Genomic DNA, 23,623 nt, shown 5'->3' on the forward strand with positions numbered 1-23,623 from the left:
AAATTAGGGCTCAGATACAGTAAATAAGAAATAATAAATAAAAATACGTCTGTTGATGACCAATCTTACCTTGGGTCCAAACACTAAAGCTACTGTAACAGTTGTACTCAGTTGAGTTCTTATAAATCCAAGTAGATACTTAATGTCAGGTCCCGCTCTTGGGAAAAAAAACAGGCTGAAATGAAATAATAAGCGTTCATTGTATGTCACTCTCAAACTTTAGAAATCATTAAGTAATTACTTAATGCATCAATTTCAGTTTAGTTTTAACATTAACAAAACCGCTTTCTACTATATTTTTTAAAATTATTGAATTTATAAGGAAGAAATTACGAATGAAGAGATTAATTTGTATCATCTCGAACGATAAATAATTGTCTAGAAGCTGGTTATTCTCTGGTACTGGTGATTGTTCATTAACTAAATAACTTTTTAGCAATGTATCCTCTTATTCCAGACAATCAATACTCCAATTAGAGGGTTAGTAAAATTTTGTCAGGAGAAAGAAATCTGCCAACTTACAGGTTACAACCCAGTCTTGACTTTATGATTCAAGAATTTCACATGACTTATCTTTATCTTTATTATATTAAAATTCTCGTTTTTGACAATCTTCAGTTATTCTCAACGAAATTTATTCTGATTTGCATGTTTTAATCGCTACTTACTTAAACTTTTCACAGTTGTCCATAAAATTTGAACAAACGCCGTACAAGAATTTAAGACTTGATCTAACAAAATCCGATAGAAACAACTTCGTTTTTTTTTGTATCTTTTACTTGTAAGAGTAAGTATTGTGACAGTCTCAAATTTTCGTTATCGAATAAGGTCCGGAGTCCAAAAATGTGGCTTTATAAAACAGCCTTTGGGTGTACATGTGAACACTAGCTCAAAAATTGAAATACGCAGAAAGCTATATTCTATCATTTGAATATCAACATGGGATCTAACAGGAACTTGGGGAAAAAATATCTTTACCAGCATTTGTCTAACAGTTTTTGCTAACAGGATGAGAAATTTCCATCCACTCTTCGTACAAAATGAACAAAACAATAAAACTTTAATATTACAGCACTCAACAAAGATATTGTTTCTAAAGAATGGTGGAATGGTTGGTTCTGCTTACTCTAAAAGACTATATTTCGAATATATGACCTGTCCATCTGTCACTTTTCTCAAAATGACCAAACTACTAATCTCAAATAACAAATATTTCAGTTTTAAAGTTCAAAGTTGAAGAAACTTGCAAAGACACAAACTTACTGGAATGCAACCATGGCTGTATTGACCAGAGCGATATTATAAATGGCATAGCTTATGAGACGTGCTTCATTGAACAGCGATTCCGCATTACGAACACTATAGCACACTCTTATACCCCAAGCTAAAAAAAGTACTTCTCCTGGAATATAAATAATTCAGTATGACATCATCAGTGCTTTAAGTAACTGCAATAAAACTAAAACAAAAGACAAAAAAATCTCTATGCACTTACCAATCGCAATACTATGATCCCACCAATTGTAGGTGCACTGTTTAAAACTTAGACCATAATTATCGTGTATATCTTCACCAGTGGGTGGTGCGCTTAAGGTCCAAGTTCCAAGGTATATCAACATCACCAACAGAATGGGAAACATCCATTGTAACAGCTGTTTGTCGGTAAGTTTCACTTTGTGTGCTGATTTTACCCGATATGTCAGCGATACTCTATTATAAGCAAATTATATTAAGAAGTAAGACATTATCAAAAATTAATCGAAATAATTGGATACGGCTTTAAAAAATTGATTTCTGGTAGGCCTTCCAAATGTGTAACATAAAGATAATAGTAGGGTTCACTGCAAATGAATGTATCGCTTCTTGCTTTTAATTAAGTCTATTAAAAGCAGGTGTGGGACTCTTTAGATAACCTGACGAAAAATGACAACAAAAACAAGGTTTTTCTCGTATAGATACCACAGCACAGAGACAACGAGGCGGCGGATTGGTTAGCCCGGGAAGGGTCTTGTGCAGCTTTAACGGGAACTGAACTCTTTTGCGGCATTGTGATGCCTTATTGTTTTATGAGAAGCTACTCGTCTGAACTTACTTTGGCATTATTCTAGCAAGACGACCATGAAAAAGTAACAAGTAAACGCCCTTTAGAAAGTGAAACAGCACTATAAGTATTGTGTCAATTATGGCAAGTTTGGTTCAGGATACGACACTTGGGGCAAGAAAAATACTCGCCTTCAGCGCTCCGGAGTCACTCACCAGTCTAGCTAAACAGTCAGTACTGGAGGAAGTGCTCTAATTAGCAGCTTACAATAGACACTCTGCATCGGAATCGCGCTGATGAACGCTCTCTGGCGAACCTTTATAAAATCTGATCTAATTATTTAAGTAGTCCCAGTTATGCTTGCACAGGGAATTACAGGACTGGGCCATAACGATTTCTACCGTTAACCAAAAACGACTATTTGAACCACTCAAGTAAAAACCCTTTTCCTTATACAGACTAGGCCTTAAGGAATGCAAACCTCTGTACCTTCAATTAAGGCAAACAATATGGCACCCAAATCATCTTGTAAAACATTTAACGAAAATATTTTGATAAATTGCATGTTTTATAAAAGTTTTAGAATAAAAACAAAATTACAATAAAAAATAAAAAATGATTACCTCCAAGTCTTCATAAGAAGAGCTGTATATGTAATACAGAATCCCAGATGGCGGCTCCACTTGGTAGCAATGCAAGAGTACATGTCTAATATTGGATATATAGCTGCCATCTAACAAATTATAAATATCCATTTAGTAAAGTAAGAAGTGTTAGATAGGCACTTTACAAAATTACCTATTTATTTATTCTATTTACCGTCAACGGAGGAACATTAAAAATAAACACAATGAATAGCTGTACTTATATCAAATTGGCAACGTGATTAAATTCTGCACAATGGTAATTATAATGGCAATAATGATAACGTATACCTATACTTGAGTTTCGAAAAATTTAAAGACATTTGAAATAGAAGGCAGTTTCCAAATTTATTATTACTTTGCTATAGATCTAGGCCAAAAGAAAATATAATTTTCAAATTTACTGGTTGGTAGGGTTTTAATTGAACAATGCAAAAGTATATTCATTATTTCATTTGATTACTGTTAATTTTATTTATATTTGATTACAATCAATTCCTACTCGATCAATTTCTACTCGAACGGTTACGAATATTGTTTGTTATTATAGTACAATCTTCTTATTGCACTATTCTGTAAATTATATTTTACCGAAGGAGTTCTAATAATATTAATTTAAATTAAATATCTTTTATGTATTAGGTTTACTTGAAATTGCCAAAATAACTTCAGCACGTAAATTAAGGTCTTGAATTTTGAAAGAATAATACATTTTAGTAATTTGAAAATATTTCCTATAATCATATTATAATGATTACAATAAATAAAATAACTTCAATAATTTCTGTAAAATAAATTAAGAACTGTCACAATATGGACAAAATCCTCAAATTATTACTTACACACCTCAAGGTACATAATTGCACATCCGATCAATGTGATGCACAGGAATATTGGACTAGCAACTTTGAATACTTTTAAACGACGATGATGATATACATAGATTATGAGGCATAGAGTCATTGCAACACAGGTTGCAGAAACTGACAACAATGAAATTCTGAAAAAGAAAACAATTTCAACAATTTAGCCTCACTTTATTAGTATTATTATTATTTATTTTATTTCAAAAACAGTAGACCATTTTTTCTATAATGTTTACAATTATCAAATCATTTAACAAAACAAACAGGTAAATAAAATACTCCTAAAACACGTACTTGAATACAGAAAATGAATTTAATTTTGCTTTAAGAGTTTCTGTTTTTCCTTCAAATACTTATAAAATGATTACACAGAAAGCCATAAAAAAAAAAGAACACAAACTAAATGAGTTAGAAATGGAAAAATATTTTTAACGTAAATAATAAGATTTGAAATTAACTAATTCAATAAGCCATCAAATAGAAATTTACTTCGATTTACAAAACTACTTTTACACAAGCAGAACCGAAAATTGATTTAATGATACTCTTTCATATCTGAACACTTTCTGGATGATCTCTGTTTGATACATATTAATCTTTAATAAATGTCGCCTCAATCGCTCAAATACAAAGCTTAAATTGCAGCCTGTTTAACTACTATTATTGCTCACATTGACTAATCACACTCGGCATGCTTGTTCACATTGCACTAAAAAACGTATATGTATTTACACCATTCTAAAAACAAACTTTTCAATAAAGGTATTGTTTGGTTGAAGTAGAGTATACTAACATAGAGATATTATTAGGCGAACTTAATTTTAACCAGGATTAAAACAAAAAATAAATAAATTGTTTTAAGAGAAAAACTATTATCTAAATTGAACATTTGAATAACATAAGTGGATTTAAATGAGTTCACTGCTTTACGGAATTTTCTAGTTTCTTCAACACTTAACCTTATATATTGATTCAAATAAAATAATAACAACTTTGAAAAAATGGACTGTTGACCATAGCATTCGAATTCGCCCGGGAGTAAACTTTGAAAAGAGTTCCAAAGGATTTCACACATTAACTTCTCCAGTGCCTTTTAAATTTAATGAAACAAAAAATCTTTCTATATATACCCATAATTGTAGTCCAAAGATCTCGGGAATAGTAAAATGCTTTGAATTTAAAAATAATAATAATTTTGGCAAAACGAAGAGATCGAACAAGAGACAGTACACTCCATGAGGAGAGAATTTACTTCTTGCAAGAGCCTCTCAGCAACCTCTGCAGTTTTTTTAAGGACGGTAGATCAATGAAGGCCACAGTTCCACACCTTTTCATTAAAAAAAAAGAACTATTTCTAAAAGCCAAATCTTTTTCTCTCAGAGAAAAAGGGAAACGGACTCGAAGATTTTGATTTCAGTTGCTACGAAAAATCAGTTTGCTACGTTAGAATTTGTTTTTCTTTTTAAATTTTGAGTTAAGGCGTGACAACATCGGTGATCACTGGGTCCCCGGGACTCGGTATTTTTTTGTAGGTTATATGAAACTAGTATCTTAAAATAATTAATGTTAAAGAGAAGTAGGTTTGTGGTTACACCCAAAACGTTCAATTAAAAAAAAAAATAAATCATGCCATAACAACATCAAGTACTAAGACATATATGTACGAGTATGTATACATAATATATATTAAGGTTATAGCAGCAATCAACTTAATTTTAAAAATATGAATTAGTTTTTAGTTGTACAAATGTCATCTTGTAGAATTTTTTACTCTTTTTAATTAATTACAAAACATAAAAGGCAATTTTTATTTTTTTAAGACAGCTAAATGTGCAGCAAAAAACTCTGGTTAAATGGGCAGAATTACTTTATTGGAATTAATCACTGATTTTTTTAATATAGGTTTAAAAAAATAAAAGAGAGATTTGGGTTTTGTCAAGAAAAATATTGAATCTTCGTCATAAAGAAATCATTGTCATTTGAAAAAAAAAAGGTTTAAAAAGAAGTAGACTATTAATAAATAAGAAAAACTTTTTGACTAAGTATTTGTTAGTTAAAGAATAACTTCAATCTTTTACTAAATTCGCGACCGGCAGATCCTTACCACAAGATTAAGTCAATTGAAGCATTACTTGATTCAACAAGAGTATAGTTTAATTTTAATTTAAATAAATTGGGATGCCTCTAAATTGGGGGTTGGAGTGGAACACTTCAGAGTGTAGTTATTTCTGACAGTCGGCTCCTCTTTCTTAAAAACTTCTCTAGAGAAACTGGTTAGTTTGAAGATACACACCTCTTTGAGTGAACTGTTTAGACACCGGCTCCCCTCTCGTCCAGGAGCTCTGGAGTCAAGGTTACCAAGTTGTTTTTAGATAATAAGAGTGTTTCGGCAGAGGGAAGTTGGTAATCCCTAAATGCCAGCTTCCTATTCTATCTGGAGATTCTCTAGAAAGCCTAAGTACTTAGGGGTGGATAATTTTTAAAACTTTAACTTCGAAAAGCTGTATTCTGTCAATATCATAGCAATTAAAATGTTCCAACATTGTCTAAAGAATAATATACGTAGTTTGCAAGCGTATCGAGGCATTCTACAGCAAGTATGATATATTTTAATGGAATAGCTTTAGCAATAGTCTGGCAACTTGCAGCAAAAGAATATTTTTATTTCTTTACAAATACAAGTCACTTCTAAATTAAGTCCTTTAATTGCGCCTAGCTTTATTGAGCGATATCTAGATCTATATTTTTTTGTTACACTGCAATACATTAAATAAATTACCTATTTACTAAATAATATTGCTCAATTTGAATTATCAAATAAATATCTTTTTCTAGCGCAGGACTCTATAGAAGGGGTAAACGGGAGACGGTTACCGCGCTTGTCCGACCTGGGACGGCCTTACTTAATGATCGTACGGTAGATAGGGGAACTTCTGGAAATATACGCCTATGCAAGTGAATAAAGGCAGCCAATCATTGATGAAATGAAAAAGTCAGAAGTTACATTATAAGAGGATCATGCAAGATATATCAGAAGAAATTATGAAACCTGCAAGGTCAGAAGTAATATAGCGTATTTTTTTTTATATTCCAATGTTCATCAATGATTGAACAACATTACTTATCGATATTAACCGAGATTCTATATGTTAGTGAAGTACGACAGCTTACTTTAACCACTTGAAATGTGCATTCAAATGATTTTACTGCTTTCGAATTCTTAATTGAAAATGTTACTACGAGAATATATTCTTCTTCCTTGTTAAACTCACAATGAACACATATTTTACCATTATTTAGATGACATTTGTACAAACAAAAAAAAGAAGAAAGGAGGAATAAAATGGGGATATTAAGCTGGGAAAGAAGAGAAAGACCTGAAGGGCCAGTTGTAGTGAGCTAGGCAGGGTTCTGGGCCGAGGCAGGTGGCGCAACCCTCCGAGCAACGCTGGCACTCGAACTGTGTAGAGTAGGCCGAGGAGGAGTCGTTGGCCAGCCGCTCTAACCACGCCGCTGCAAACCGACACCCACCACCCATGTCATGCATCTCTCAAAGAACAAGCAACCACCGCTAACAGTTGTTTCTTTTCTCAAATCACAGTGTAAGGCGAAGAGAAATTTTTATCGCTGAATATTAAAAAACTAAAATCTTTATGGGAACATAAAGTAAGGTACAAAATTACAAGTCCTGGGGGATGCTAGTGATGTTCTAAACCCTGATTTGTTGGGTGTAAAGCCTTGGATATAAATCTTTCTTTACTTTCCAAACGATTCAACAAGGATGTGCCGTCAACAGTGATTCTCTGATATGATTGTCACTTAAGAAGAGTAGGTACATTTGGAGAAGTGTTACGCCAACCTCTAAAAAGTCATACAGGATAGGACTTGATTAGCATCTTCTTAGAGAATGACCTAATGACTGTTACTTAAAAAGTATACTATTATCATAATAATCGTAAGTTCGATTCTCGGTCTAGGCTTTGGATTTTATTTAATGTTTAATACCAGGACTTTTTAGTGAAGTATGTTAGCTAGTCGCCTGAAAAAATAGGCAGATACTTTACTTTTTTACTTACATTTGTTTACGCAATAAGTATCCCAATAATACGTCTTTGTAAAATAATTTCCGTACGCTTTTCTCTCATTTTGCTCGGTCATTGACAAGTACTGAACTAAATAAAGTAGATGATCATTTAAAAAAGGCTAATGAAAAGATCTTTACTGTTTGCCAGCACTAAAGTACCTCTACCTGCCATTCTGTCAACTTAAAGATGCTATCTGCCTACACAAAAGCTAATTTCTTAAAATAAACATTTGCAAAGGAAAGCTGCAAAGCTAGTGACCACTAAAAGTACTACTGCGATCCCCTTAAGTGTCAGAATTAGTGCATGGATTGTAGGAATGTTTCCACCATATACTTTTGAGAATTAATTCTTATAACATAAGATGTTACCATTTTTTTGTTTTACAGAAAATATTCATTCTGGGAGATTAATTATTGAAACTCGAAGTATAATAAAATCTTGTTCTTTCGTTCAAAATGATTAGAAATTATAAAACAGGAGAAGGGTTTTGGTTGCCTTACACTGTGACGTGAAAAAATTAATACTTCAATGATAAATGCTGTTAATTAAAACAAAAAAAATAACCTAATAGCAGGTTAAGAATTATTTCACATAACAAAATGAATTTCTTTTTACAAATAAAAAAATTGCTATTTAAGTGCACTTCTTAAAATTAGCATGTCATTATAGGGAAGAATTCCCACGTTAAAATAGTTTAAAAAAGTAAGTAAATAAATAATTACATAAATAATAATTTAAATTTTCATTGGAAATAAAATAAACAATTGCTGCATTCTCAAATTTGTGATTTAATACTTTTCATTTGAATATAAATATATTGTAAATGGTTTTTTTTCTTTTTATGTGCAAATTCGTCGTTCCTCAGGTATCTATCTTAAAAAGGAGGAAGAGTGGCCTCTATTGGTACAAAGTGCACAGTGCTAATTAGTTGTGCACAAAAGGAATTAAATTATAAAAGAAAGGATGTTTTACCTTCAACAAGACTGCCTAAAAAAGGCACTTGAGGCTGGCTCATATAGTAACCCGGTCTGCACAAACATACGTAATTTCCTCTTGACCAACTATGATGTTTTTCATTATGATATTTACACTAAAAACATAGTAATTGTCACTGTTAAAAAAAATAAATTATAAATCTTAAACATGTTTTGTAAGTTTTATTTCTGTTAATAAGTACTCCGTACCGTAGACTAACAATGTACATTCTTATTTTGAGAAGAATCATCATCTTTTCTCATTGCGAAACTTAATCTTTCAAAAATTTGCTGAATAAAATCAAGGACTGATATTTTTGAAAAAATCGAACTTGTTGATACCTTTTTTTTTTATTAAGCCCATGTTCATGTTTGAGAACCAGAAAGGAAATGTAAATTATTAGTACAATCTGAATGTGGCACAGATTCTGACTTTAAATGAAAACGAAAATAGAAAATTAGTTTTATAGGATCTATGTCTTTCTTAGATCACCTTTGTAAAAGTAAAAAAAACATTAAAAACTAAAGATATACACCAGTATTCTTAAAGAAAGCTCCACAGCAAGTTTAAAAATAATCTCCGAAAATGGTTCGCCTGAACTTCATCCAGGAATTTAAAAAATGTTATTTAGATTTGCTGGAAGATGTTTACTACGTACGACGGAAAGATCGGAACACTTGATGTATCTCTTTTCAATCAAATCCAATAGTAAACCAACAATTTACTATCACATCCAATAAAAAAAAGTTAATTTACAATAACAATAAAGAAAGATCATTCCTAACAGACTTTAGCACCAGTATCTTGTTAATTCTGAAAAATAAATAATCTGGAGATTTCAGCTTATTAGCCGATTAACTAAAAGCCTCCGAGCTATTCTACAGAGAAGATGATAGTTTTGCCAAAGCACAATCCTACGACCTCTATTCAATTTTTGTGAAATAAGTTTAGGAGAAAGTTAGAGTACCACAATTTCAATGTTCTTAATTAAACAATTAATAAAACTGGTTTTTTTACCTTCCGATAGTCATTATCTTAATAAAATAAATCTAAATAAAAGAAAAAATTTTCAACTAAAATCAACTGTGAACTTCAAATTAAAAAGACTTACTATTGTCGAATTATGGCATTTGTGTGATCCTTTGAATGTTATAATTTGATTAACGTCATCATTGTTGCTTGGATCACATTGATTTACTTGTAACTTGGAAATGTCAACATCAATGCTTAGAAAACCTCTTACACTGTGAGAAAAAAAAGTAATAATTTAATTAGGAAATGATTTCATAATTTTCCAATAACTATTTGCAATAAGAATTATGATGTATAATACAACTAGAAACTTTCTACAAAACAATTCTTAAAATTATTCCAGTTAAATTTCCAATATTTAGTTGCCTGCAACATTTATTTTACACGCTGTATAAGGACTTAGTTACTTATGGACTTTCTTTCACCAATGCATACGTTCAATTCTGTTTTATTGATTAAAGGAATCGAAAGAGAGTTTCTTTCATTAAGACTGCTTTGAACTATGATTATAAGTTGACTGTGATTTCGATAAAAATGCCAAAGGAGGTTATACTCAGATGGTGAGGTTATACACAGTGATGGCGGCGAATTTGGCGGGATTTTTGAATTTATAATATTAATATTTGAGCTAAACTTATGGTCTGTTCTTGGAATATCACTGAATCATTTAGTTAGCTATACGTTCCTAACAAATAACTTCAGTTGTTCATTACCAAAGCATTATATTCGAATTAAATCATATTTAGTATATTTTTTGGTAAATCATTTTGACGTAGCAAGCCAGGATTTTCATTATTCGGTTCTTTTAGGGGAGATAAACTAAATTAGCTTTTCTTTGGCTGTCATTTGTTAGGCACCCCGGTGGTTCTCAAGCGATTAAAGTGTTGATGAATGTTTATCTTTGAGCTAAATTATTTTCCCAGACACAACTTAGTTCCACTTTTTATGTACCATTTTATAGACTCTAAGGTTCTCAAAATAGATATAGGATCTGCAAAAAACTTGAGAACGAGAAGCTGATCCAATCACATAGGTAAGAGGAAAGTAGAAAAGTAGTAGTACTTACAAAAATCTAAAGCTGTCCTTAGATTTACCCTTCCTAGGATCTTTTAACTTCTAGTTTCTATTGATGGATATGGTTGCCAGAAAAGAAAGAACACAGATCCAGGGCCCCACCAGAAAGTTGTAGTGAAATATCCCTGGGAGCCCGTGAACTCAGATATTAATGCGCACAACAAATATACTCGTAGATAAAAGTTATACTTAAGAAAAACAATTTGTTAGTAAGGAGTAGAAAATTCTATTTCCAATTTTTGAGGGTTTCACGACAGACGATTTAAGTTGAGTAATTAGTACATTTCTAAAAAAGAGGAAGCTTAAAGGGGATTGTGAACTTCACAAGAAGGGAGAGTAGGTCACCAACCAACCCGCCACACATAATACCGACTGCATGATACACATGCAGATTCATCCCAATACTAGTGATTGTATGAGGTACCACACAACAATTTCTATTCTATTACATCTATCTGTACAGTTTGCCAGTGTGTATCTATAGAGGCTGACACCTGTTGGTTGTTTAACTTTGTGGATTGGTGATAAAAACGAAGTTGACAACGAGCCTAGGGTTTCACTCACCGTTCCCACATTCCATCCGCTTGTTTGGGTTTCGTTTTACATGATTTTAGCAAAAAAATAAACAAGCGATTTCTATATATTATTAGAATAAATAAAGAAAAGTAATTGCCTTAACACTCATCATATCTGTTACTCCATTTGCATTGCATGTAAACACAATTCGCAATACTAAATGCAATTAAAAAAATTGAAATAAATAAATAAGCCCTATTAGTTTAAAGGATACGTACGACTAAATATGAGAAAGGTTTTTTACTTCATTCATCGGAAATAGCCGTCCAAAAGTAGAACCTCTATAATCCAAAAAAGTGTTCTTTAGAAAATGTAACTTTGTGTATATATGTGATTGGGCAGTTCTGCGACTAGAGTGGTAATAGACTTTTTACTGAATTGTACAGTTTTATCACCGGTGTAATATTACAGATGAGAATTACGGTTCTGAAGAATGATAGCTTCAAATCCGAAACAAATTTATGAAGGAGATGGGTAGGTACGAATGGTGCCTCCAGGCTAAAAGGTATTTACAACGCTCAGAGGGGGAACCATAAAGATTCTTCTCTTCCTGAGTGAGTCGCCAAAGAGTTTTGGTAAATGTAGTGGCTGCGATCGCTGGTTAGTTATTCATCTACAGTCAAACCTGAAGGGTTAGGAGGTCGTCCGTGTACCATTATTATTCATTGTCTCGTCTCCTGAATAATCATGAGGTAATCAATGTTAACAATAATTAATTTAGGAACAACTCTGCTTACCCATGCTTTGTTGGTGGTATATGTACACCATAACTAAGAACCCATTTTCTAGCTTTACAAGAATAATATGGATAAGTCCAGAAGCCAGCCATATTTGCAGCCAGTTGTGGTGGTACTGCCATGATTCTACCATCATCGCTGGCACCATCTTCGTTTTCTGTATACCATGGTAATTCTAGAGGCAGTTCAACTTTGACCATCACCTCAGATGGTTGCCTCCACTCGGTCACCTTACCGCCTCTGTCTTCCCGTCTCCAAACGGCTGAACTGGTGACAAGATTTGTGGACACATTGACAGCGATCACTCTAGACGCCAATAAAGATCTTTCGGACACTAGTAGGCTGTAGGAAACACCGTCTACTACACCTGAAAACAACGAAAAAAAACTTGTATTATTTTGTCAGGTTCAAAAATAAAATTTTTAGTTATTTTACGCTTCTCATGCTAGCACCAACACAAGAACCTTGTTGCAGAGATAAGGCACCACTACATTCCCAATTTAAGATTCCGACCCCAGAGTCACAAATAAACTTGGAGCCATCTGTAAAACCAAAAATGTCCCAACATTTTTGACTTTTTAAAACATTTTGAAAGTCATTTACTTGAAAGCCGATGTTAAAAAACTAATAAATAAAATTACGAAAGAGTTAGTCAATGATATATTATTATAAAATTTAAGGACTACAAAGCCAAAATAAAGCAGAATAAATACTTAATAATTATGCTAAAACACAATAAACAATGACAATATTAAATAATTAAGCAATTATGGTTTGTTTTCTTCTGAATAGGTAATGAACTAAGTTCTGAAGGGAAATCAATACTGGCGAATTCTTTGTCTGACAACTATTCTGTGAGTTTTTAATAAATTGAAGACGCCATCTCTTCTAACATACTTTCAGAGGTGATAGCCTTCAATTCATTCTTTGCTCTCTCCTCACACGTTTCATACACAATAAGATCCAAATTTGCCCTTTGTAAAGCAGCGTAGATAAAAGGCTAGTAATGTGTAAATCATTGGAAAGATGTTGAACATATTTCATTTGTAATAATAATTATAAAATTTAATAAAAACAAACTATTTTAAATTACCTTCATTAAAATAAATTGAATTGCCGAAAGTTGAAACAAAATAATAGTACTATTTTTTTGAATTGATTAATTCAATTTTGTCTCATAACTTATCTACTTATTTTGCTTAAATAAATATTTCATTAATATTACAGGGGTAGAATTTGAATAATGACTATATGACTGTCAGTTGTAAAATGGAATGTAAAGTCAAATAAGTGGAAACACTTCTGTCTCAATTAGAACTCTTGAAAAATGCAGGTAAGTTCATCATCGTTACTTACTCTAACTAGGGCACTTCAGCGGAGAAGTCACCTGTTGCAGAGTAAATCATCATCATGTGGAATACTTTTCTTTCAAGCAGTGTCATTAAAAGACAAAAAGAAAACTCCACTAACTGCAATTCTCTCTCTAAAAATTGAAGATGAACCAGATATTTTTTACTTAACTTTGGATGGGTAGGCATCACAGAATGGTTTATTGAAATAAGATTTTATTATAGAAAGCCTATTGTGGATGTTTATGTTAGTTTGGGATGCCCGTGTAGAGGCTAAGCTCCCTGAAGAAGTGGCTAGTCTACTTCTCTCTACGAGAGCCATTCTCAAGCCATCACAACTTTCTGCGGTATTCTCTAGAGATAAGGCGCATTATTCTACAAAATTATTATTAACTATGTTATCTGTAAACAAAACTATCTATTATTATTTCAGAAATACAAAACCAATAGAAAAAGCTACTAACTGTACAATTGGGGATGTGAGATGGCCTGTGTGGAATGCCTGTGTGACAGTCCTAACTCCTGGAGCATGGTGGCGGCCAGATCAGCTTTTTGGCGGGCCATCTCGTACCTGAGAGGCGGCACTGGGGCTGGCAGCAAACGGTATCCCTCAGAGAAACATAAACTGCCCACATTGTTAGCGCCTACTTCCTCAATTATACGCAGTGCTTCTTCTATCTTCTCCTGTCATAGAAATTGTAGGCATATTATTAATACTACAGACATAGAAAGTGAAACTAACCTAGGATGTAACTATTTGACTTTGCAGAAGGCAAATGCACAGATTTCACACGGCTTAGCAAATAGGCGATTCTGTCTACTTAAATGCCATTTGCTTAGTCAAATAGTGATGGTTCCTCACGCAAAGGTTATGAATCTTATAAACTTTTTTTTTTAGGTACTCTTTATAAATACACAATAAGAGAATATATTTCTTTTGTTTTGTTTATTACTTTGTCCATAATCTTGGTGATCAAGTAACGTTTCTGAAAATTGTCGCGTTGAAGCTAAGGTGGTAGTTTTCTTTCTGTTAATTATATCTCTTCGCGCGTTGCCTCAATTCTTTTCTTCAAATTAAGCGAATTTTATCCAGTAAAGTCTTGGCAGATAATCTTTTGTGTTAAGTCAGTCTGTTTATTGTGTGACGACCTCCTGTCTTTAACCTCATGTTATCTATTCACCAAATTTCTTTTGAAAGCCATGAAAGAATGACAACTATAAATTATTTGATTTCGTGCGACCATTTATTTGAGGGATGTATGTATTATTTTTATACAGCAATTGAGAAGGACGAGCTATCCAAAAAAAACAGAGTTTAAAACATAAACGGTTAAAAAGAAGGGTCAACCAAGTAAAGCGAATAACAAATTTTATTGTTTTAATAAGAACCAGAGCGATTGTTTCTTGCTTTCGATTCGCTCGCCAATAAGTTATAAACAAATATGTAAATTTACAAATAAAAAATAACATTGAATCTGGGTCACATGTGGTCAAATAATCGCATGTCTGAACGAAGTTAACTGGAACAGAGTTAGCCATAGTTTTAAAAGAAAACTCTCCAAGTGAAGGGAATATAGTATCTAGGGAAGAGTTTATCTCGGGAAATATTCAATTATGCATACACATAATAATGAGGCCCTAAAGCAGGACTTTTTCTAAGCTTCAAGATTTCTTGGTCTATCGTATCAGGCAAGTGCTTAATTCCATTCTAGTCCCCATTTTATATATCCCAAGGGTAATGTAATCCACTTAGAACACTAACATATGGAACAAAATAATGAAACACATATTATTACTACTTTAATCTTAAAAACTTTTCTAAATTACCTAACTACAAATACGTAATGAAATACAACTATTGTGTGAAACTCGCACGAAAAGAGGTTCAAACCTAAGAATTAGCAAACATATGAACGTTACGTTCTAGTTCAAATGGTGCCCTTTGATGGCTGCCAAGAACATTGTAGCTTATATACATTTCCGGAGGAGTAACATTCTTCCCGTGCAATTAAAAACACTTTGTTTCTAATAATATCATGTCAAACGAAATTAAATCAGAACTCATAATTGGACTTTTACTGAATTCTGAAGCGTTCCTATTTGGCCAGAAACTTAAGATTTATTTTTCTCTTAACATCAACCTACTTTGATACTTTCATATCCTAACTAATTTTTATATTCCATTTATATTTTGGGCTTAGCCATGCAACCCACTACGTACAAAAAACTGAACTTCACCTCAAGTTTATTGTTGCATACTGTTATCAGGCACTTAATAGTACTGTAGCAATACTTAACATTATTTTTTGCTTTTCTTTCACACAAAGAACAGGTTTTTAACACTCAAATCTTCTTGCTTAATGAATTTAGGAAGTACTCATTATTGTTACTAAAACCAAACCTAATAGGCTCACAAGTACTAAATTTCCCTAAATAAAGCGCCTAATTAATATTTAAGAACAAAATTTCCAACTTCTACTGAATTTTGAAGGCAATATGAAAGAAGGTAATTTTTTCAGGCTTCGGGCCAAAGTAGGCCCTGTTGACGGTATATTTCTGAAATTCATATTAGGTATGTTAGTTAAAATTTAAGACAAATAAGAGGTATGAGGGTTAACAAAAGGTTTATTTACTTATTTTTTAATTCTAGGTGTTTCAATATTTATTCAAACTAGCGGAGATATGATTGGTTTGCGCCAATCTGAGCAAAACGAATCAAATAAACTGGAGATATTTCTGGACAGAGAGAACAAGTGGTAAACAAATAAATCAACTTTCTATATTTCTTCACAAAATATATTTCTGCTGTTTTAGAACACCCATCTAAATTGCATAATTTAACAAAATGAAAAATTAACCAGTAGAAAAACTGTTAATAGATAGAACATAATTCCTCAATATTAGTTGAAAGTAACAAACAAATTAGGAGCGAACAGAAGTTTTGGGATGCTAGGTGAAATTGTCGTTAGGGGATCTGGGACAACTAATTTTGGGATACGTCCAATTACTCAGATTGTAATCAACTAACATGGTTAGTGCTAGGGTCAATAAAGGTGTTTATTAAAGGGGCTTTACACTCACTGTCTGGCTTTGAAATGGAGACGGAGGCTTTGTACTTTGTAACAATGAGAGCAAGGTTCCTTGCTCCTAGTTTATTACATAATTGTGTAATCTTATATGTGTAAGAAGGGAACATGTCAAAGTGGGAAAATAAACCGTTTTTTCTTTTTGTGCTCTTCTAGGATTTTGGTCCAGTACTGTAAAATTCAAAACACAAAAAATTGATAACTTTAAAAACAGTACTGCTCGGATTTTTGAGAAAATCGTAGAAAGTTGAAAAACTTTGATGTCAGGTCAACTGTCTTTTGTTTTAACTTGGAATTATTAGCATATTATCGTTGTTAATACAACTTGGCTATAAAACACGATTTAAAGTTTGAACTAGGTTATTTCTGCCTGTGTAGATATCACATATAACTGTCCTATAACAATCGTTGGACTACTCAAAAATATTCTACTTGTTAATGCCTCATGTTTTATTTTAAGACTAACTCTAATATCTACAATACGGGCTTTTACATTCAAATTTAACCAAGGAAGCATTTTCTTTTCAATTGATCGATTTATGATGCTAAATCGTCAACTGCAGAATAATCTTCTTTCTGTGATGGAAACTTGATGACCGATACTCTTAGCACAGCAGACGCAGCGGCTTGACTTCTTTAAGAAAGAAAGTTTTTCATTTATGCTTTCTGTCTATCGTTAAAAGTTATCCACCATGTTTTATGAGTTGATTTTCTGGGTTCCCCACGATATTTTCAAAAAACTTTATATTAGGAATTTGCTAGTCATTGGTTTTCTAAACTACGAATCTTATTATTTCAGTTGATGTGAAAGAGATGGGTTACAGCCATGTCAAGAATTGTAGTTAAAATGCAATAACGAGAAATAATTACTGGAGGAGAGAAAGTGAGGAATAGAGAGTTGTCTATTCTACATTCCAGAATGAAAACCCGTTCGCGGGAGGGTGCCACGAGCAAATGAAATGGAGAATTAATTGTGTAATGAAGCCCCTGTTGAACTAATAACTAGGAATTGTAGCTAAAACGCACGACAAGTAAACAAATTGTGCTCACTTAAAGAGTATTTTCAGAGGATTCTTTTTCAATTACAATCCTCATTCACACAGTTATTCACAGCTCTATTGCCACTGTTTCTTTTTTCTTTTCTTTTTTTTTAATTAAAAAATTGTTTACTAACACAATTCTTTGTAAACATAAAACAAAATATTATTTTAATCAAACACATTAACCTAACTTTTTCTTAGCTTACTGTTTTTTTTTTTTTTTTTAAACAATGTCACACCACCTACAAAACAATGGGTAGTCGTAAAATTCAAAAATTGTATTCAAGGCTGTTTTAAGGTTAACAGCTATTTATTTTTAAAACTGTTTCTCACTTCTCAATTTCCAGAGTTCCATCTTCTTTCTTTTTCTGGTTGTCCTTGGGATAACTTTTTTTGGTGTATCCGTTTTCAGACATTCTTTCCAAGTGTTCGAACTTGATCCCGGTATAGGACTTTCAATTCCTCATTGAATCGTATCCTCCATCCTTCTTTCTCCTGAACAGGCCTTTAAAAAAAATCCTTCCAGAATTTTTCTCTTCCAAATAAAAAGCGGATGTTCGTTATCCTTTGTCTCAATCTCCTTGCAGCCAGCTAATGCTTACATATGTAACACTAGGCTTGCCACGTGATTGTCCCGACGATTAAGGAACGCACGTTACCCTCCACAATCCTAGCATTGATACCTACTACAAATAGAACCTCATTTTTCTTACTGATAATCAGCTCCTATATGCATATACTTTTCCAACATTCAAAAACGTTTAGGTACCTAGATTAACAAGAGCTTCATTACTGCATGAACCACTTTCTAATGTCCAAAATATATTTTGATTTGGGCTAATTATTGTAAATCTACTTCTTTACAAAACTATACTTTAAACTGTACTATACTTTAAAAAAACTATATTTAAAAAAAACTATACTTAAAAAAAAAATCCCAAGGATTTGGAGAAAATTGATAAATGAACGTCAATTACTTAGAACTAATACAGTTTAAGAATTAAGTATTTTATAAAATTAAAAAGAATATTTATGACGCAGTAGGTTTTCTTGCTTAGAAAAGTGGGGAGATTGGAAATGGCAGATATTCTCGAGGAACTTCCCCTCCTGATGTAGCTGTCAACCTGCCCCTACACCTGTAATCCACCAGTATCTCCTGCGGCAGTTATAACAAAAAAAAAAAAATAAATAAATTAACAAAAAAACTAAATGAAGAAGTTACCCTAACTGAATACACAATATCCATATAACTGCTGGTGACACGTTAAGCTCTTTTTTTTCTGACGTCATTACACAGACCTTCTTTACACCATTTAACTTGCAATTGTTATAACCACTCAAACAATATTAGCGCATTGATTTTTAAAATGTTAGCTTCGCTAAGACTCTGACGTAACACTCACAGGACTTACTTAGGATTATAGATAGCCTCGTAATAGCAGAAAAATAAATCTGCATTCCTGAGATTTTAGATTTTGAGTTCGCGCATTTCTCTAGTTGTCATGTTACAATGCTAATCACACGTGTTTATACACTGTACAAACGAAAAGTGATATTTATAATTAGTTAATTAACAAAAAAATAAAAATAAGACTATAAGCTGGCTAATTACAATTGCCTCTTCTCTTTTAAGTAAAATTTTAATGAGTTTCGCCATCAATAGATCAACAGGTTCTGGCTTATAGTTCTGAGTTACCAAGGTAGCAAGTAAATCTGGCGATATGCTGTAGTCCAAATTCCAAGCATAAAATTACTCTTATTTTATTGCAATTGACTCATGTTTACTGGATCCTTGACCACTTTCATCCACCATCAGAGGAGATTTAAATCAGTTTGATGAAACGGATGGTTCCGTCTCAGACTACACTTGCTGATTCTTTTATTGCAATCATATCCAAGTGATTGATATGTTCAAATATTTCGGGTTTCAATAGAAAATGATCTCTTTTAATGAAAAAAAAAATATATCTCAAAAACCTTAAGAAGCTGAAAATGCCTGTAACTAAGCGAACAATTTATTTCAACTGGAAGAATCATGTTAATGAATGGATTTTTCACTGATTTAAAAATTTCTTTGAAAATTGCTCCCACGTTGTTGTAAAAACTAGTTTTATTTATTATAAAAGTGCAATTCTAGAAGATTTAGTTGAAACATTTTTCTAGCAGAATTCAATTAAAGGTAGTACTTTTGGAAGAGGTACGGTGGGCAGGCTTCCCGACTTTCCTATTAAGTAAATCACTGAACAAAGGTCGGACTATGACATTATATAAAATATACTATTGTTGTTATACTTAGGGTAGAGTTCCAAACTATAGACGAAAATCTGTAAAGAAGCTTTCAATTTTTTGAACAATTGAAATCTATTTTAGATTGGTTGATACAATTTTTGGACTTTTTGAAAGAATAGTAATCGAATTCCTTACTTTTAACAAAAAAAAAAGAAGAAAAAGTAATCAGTCTTCTTTCAGACATAATTACGTCATCAGAGAATGTTATTAATAAAAGAAATAGAGGTTAAAAAAAAGAAGATAAAACTCCTTGCCAAGATATGAAGTGAACTAAGGTAATTCTGAGAACGAAGATCAATATATGGCTGGTAAAGGGATAAAGATAGACGGGTAGATTTAAAAAGAAATAATAAAGGAGAAATGGGTTTTGCAATGTAATAAAAGGTAGATAAAAGGTATGAAGAGTGGTATTCCACAGTACACGGAGGTGTGCGGGCATCAGATGATGAAATGATTGGAATTTTGACGAACATGGTGAATAAAGAAGGCAAACTATATGAGGGAAGAAAGGGATCTTCAGTATAGTTCTATACATACAGGCTCTGATCCTCTACATTAATGTATACGAAAAAAAGGGCAAAGTTCGATAGGTAATTTCCACATTTTACGTAACAGTAGCTAAGACGCTTGATTGAAATAACCATGAAATAGATGATAGAAAAGAAAAATCGTTTAGATCATAGATTCAAAGATACGATAGATCCGCATACTGCGAACAAATACTTAATAAACTAATCGGCCCGGTTGTTTAACTGACCTGGATTCTGGGGCTAGTTGGCATGGCAAGATATTTGCATTAACTCCCGCACAGTCTCAAACATATGCTTGCTAAAATAACTAATCACACTTCTTTCACAAATTGTCCCCTTACAAATCTAGATGCCACCCGGTGCATCCAACGTGATAGCGTAGATGCGCAGAATCTGTAAGGAGTACCAGGATACTCTGATACATCTTCTAAATATGGATGTCATCATTCAAGTCATGTACCACACAAAACGTCTCAAATTGCATATCCACACTTTACTTTAACTTTAGAGAAAAATCATCATCTTTCTGGGCTGATCCAGATCCACAGTTGATGGATGTGCAACAAATCTACGGGGAGTGTAATGAACTGACTGACGCTAATCCTCTAAACTTACTGGACTTAATTGTTTGGAGCTTAACACACACACACAAAAACGAGAAGCTCTTTTATAAATTACCTGCTTTAACTTGGTGCAGTGATGGTCACACATACCTTTCAGAGGAAACCAACACAGCCAAAGAATATGGACCTGTTGCTAGCAGAAGTTCTCCATCAGTTAGTTCGATTAATTGGAGAGAGAGAGAAACAATAAACTGTTGTCGACAGGTCGCCAAAGTACAGAAGAGTTTTGATACTTCTGACAAGCTTTTAAGGTCAAAAACTCTTTAAGGTTAAGGCTACTAATTTTCATTTGAATTTATTTTTAGCTGACCAGCTAAATTTACCTTTTTAACTGTTAGGGAGGCTTCGCTCTATGTGATCCCCATTTTATTACTAATTCGTGGGTTTCCTGCAGGATATATACCCAAGGTGCAAAAATTGTTCTTTCTCCCTCTAGCTCTCTGCATCAGTTAGTTTAATTATCCACCTTAGCTAAAAAACGAAAAATAGCAGATATATCCAAATAGATATTGGCTAAGTTTAACTAGAGATCGCGGAATAGAATTTCCAGTCTTTTGATATTTTATCGAAAACGACTCCAAATATATTTTTTTCTTCATATACTTCTCGCGCACAAATATATCCGAATCTTTTATTTGACACATTTTCCTGGATAACTGTACACTCTTAGCGAGAGTAGGTGCCTCTAAAATGCCACTTAAGCATAATTGAAGACCTTAGCAACTATTACTTATAATTAAATGTAATAAACTGAAGTTCTATTATGATGATAATTCTGAACGGAAATGGCACATTACTAAGTAGTATCTTAGTTTTTTCGATTTTTGTAACGCATTGCTTGGTTGGAAGATGGCACCGTTTAACAAATTTATTAAACTAGTCTAGATCTTGTCAATGTATCAATGATCACTAAATCTGCCTTAATATATGATCATTGAAAGACCTGATACCTAATGTCTACGTTACCCTTTACCGGGAGACCCTCCAGAGAACCTTATAAATGCCGATTTGGCTTCAAATAATAATTTTAAAGTTGAACCTTTCACCTTGGAACCAAATTGGGGACTCGTTACTAAAACTTACGTGGTGGACCTGCTGATGTCTTTCTTGGCACCATAGTGAATAGTGGCCTTCAAAATCGTCGGCGGAAGAGAAGACTTGCTTTTACGATGTATGTTCACAAGGGCATCTTTTGTTTAACCTAACTACCCCTATGGCTGGCCGAAAGTCTCACTTAAACGGAGGCTATTTCTTTCCCAAGAATGTCCACTCTGATGTTGGATGCCTTCCTCAGATTAAAATCTCCTTAGAAGTATGATTTGGGTTCAAAAGGGGGCGCGAATTCTTGGAAAGAGAATCCTACTGTATGAATACCGCCAATACTTCTCCGTTTCAAAGATGGTTAGATGTTGTCAAACGATTCTTGACGTTTCAGTAGATCACTACTCTACTTTCTCATAAATGTTTAGATTAAGAATGATTATTTTATTGAATTAACAATCACTAAAACTTAATTTGTTCCAGTATGACTTTTCTCCACCAATTTCTGGTTGAATAAACTGAAGAAGTTTAAAGTATCTCCCTTACTTAATGAGGCTAGTATTTTTTTTTGGCACGTAGTTTATTAATACTTTAATGATATATATATATATATAGTTATATATATATATAGTTATATATATATATAGTTATATAAGAAGAGAAAAAAAGTAAAAAGAAAAAGGAAAAAGAAGATGGACTCTGCGGAAGAAATGATTTGATTATTACCACGATAAAGTTGGCCAAGATGGAAGGAAACTTTTTAACTCTGACTTCTTCTACTAAATCAACAGATAAAATCTTTTATTGATTATTGATTTTATATGGAAATTCCATTGACAGATTTTATTAGAGCAGCTGAAAGCAGTGAAGCAAGGTGATGGTTTCTCTGAAACCAGATAGAAGTGACAAAATCACATGCAGCACAATTATCTGGGATTGATTTAGCAAGGACTGTAGTAGGGCAAGTTGAGGTTAAAGGGTCGACGCTTGATTAGCCTACTGGGAGGGTGACGCGAGTCGCTCACTCAACCCTCTCTCATTCTGCAGAATTGAGGAAACCTTACTTCCTGTTTAGAGAAACTAGATTGATTGATTAGTATCTCAGATAGTCCCTTTAGAATGTTGTTTTAAAATTTTTATTTTGTTACTCTCAACCCTGCGCGTAGGGCAGACGTAGCATTGTAATCGTGCTGATTTTCCGTTTTGATGTGTTTACAGTATGATCACGTTTAGAGGTTCCTAGAACATGTTAAACTGATTTAGAAAAAATGGTGTGCGCGTCAGTCTGGAATTTTATACCAATCACAATTCAAAGACGAAAAAATCGACGGTTAAAATATAACGCTATCAGTACTTATTTTATACCACACTTAACCTTGCTTGAATGAATTGTGTCAGAGAAAATTTAATGCATAGTAATGTCCTCCAAAATTTAGGTATATAAACGCTTACAGAGCTTGGCCTGACGAACCAAAAGAATCAGCCTATGCTGAACCAAGATTAGGGTACAGTTAAAGCACTCTAAGGAATATATTTCCGAATTTCTTGCCAGTTATTTCTTTAACGGAAAAAGTACCAACGATTTTTTTTCTAACAAGCTTGGCACCTAGCTCCAAGTAGCTCCACCACCTAATT

General features: G+C 33.0%; 1 protein-coding gene across 7 annotated transcripts in view; it reads right to left on the minus strand.

Annotated features, from left to right (window-relative positions):
* LOC141458730 (probable G-protein coupled receptor CG31760) overlaps nt 1–23,623 on the minus strand; it is a 54,977-nt gene that overhangs the window by 3,266 nt on the left and 28,088 nt on the right. For all 7 annotated transcript variants that reach the window (XM_074137097.1, XM_074137091.1, XM_074137094.1 and 4 more), the window contains 10 exons: nt 13,844–14,063; nt 12,031–12,397; nt 9,723–9,855; nt 8,609–8,726; nt 6,929–7,064; nt 3,532–3,685; nt 2,665–2,774; nt 1,496–1,710; nt 1,264–1,402; nt 70–175 (listed from right to left, as the gene is read on the minus strand). In XM_074137097.1, coding sequence (XP_073993198.1) covers nt 70–175; nt 1,264–1,402; nt 1,496–1,710; nt 2,665–2,774; nt 3,532–3,685; nt 6,929–7,064; nt 8,609–8,726; nt 9,723–9,855; nt 12,031–12,397; nt 13,844–14,063 — 1,698 coding nt within the window. The remainder of the gene's footprint in view (nt 1–69; nt 176–1,263; nt 1,403–1,495; nt 1,711–2,664; nt 2,775–3,531; nt 3,686–6,928; nt 7,065–8,608; nt 8,727–9,722; nt 9,856–12,030; nt 12,398–13,843; nt 14,064–23,623) is intronic.

This window comes from Rhodnius prolixus, unplaced genomic scaffold, assembly GCF_049639745.1.
Source record: "Rhodnius prolixus isolate KJV_2025 unplaced genomic scaffold, Rpr scaffold_5, whole genome shotgun sequence".
Lineage (NCBI taxonomy): Eukaryota > Metazoa > Arthropoda > Insecta > Hemiptera > Reduviidae > Rhodnius > Rhodnius prolixus.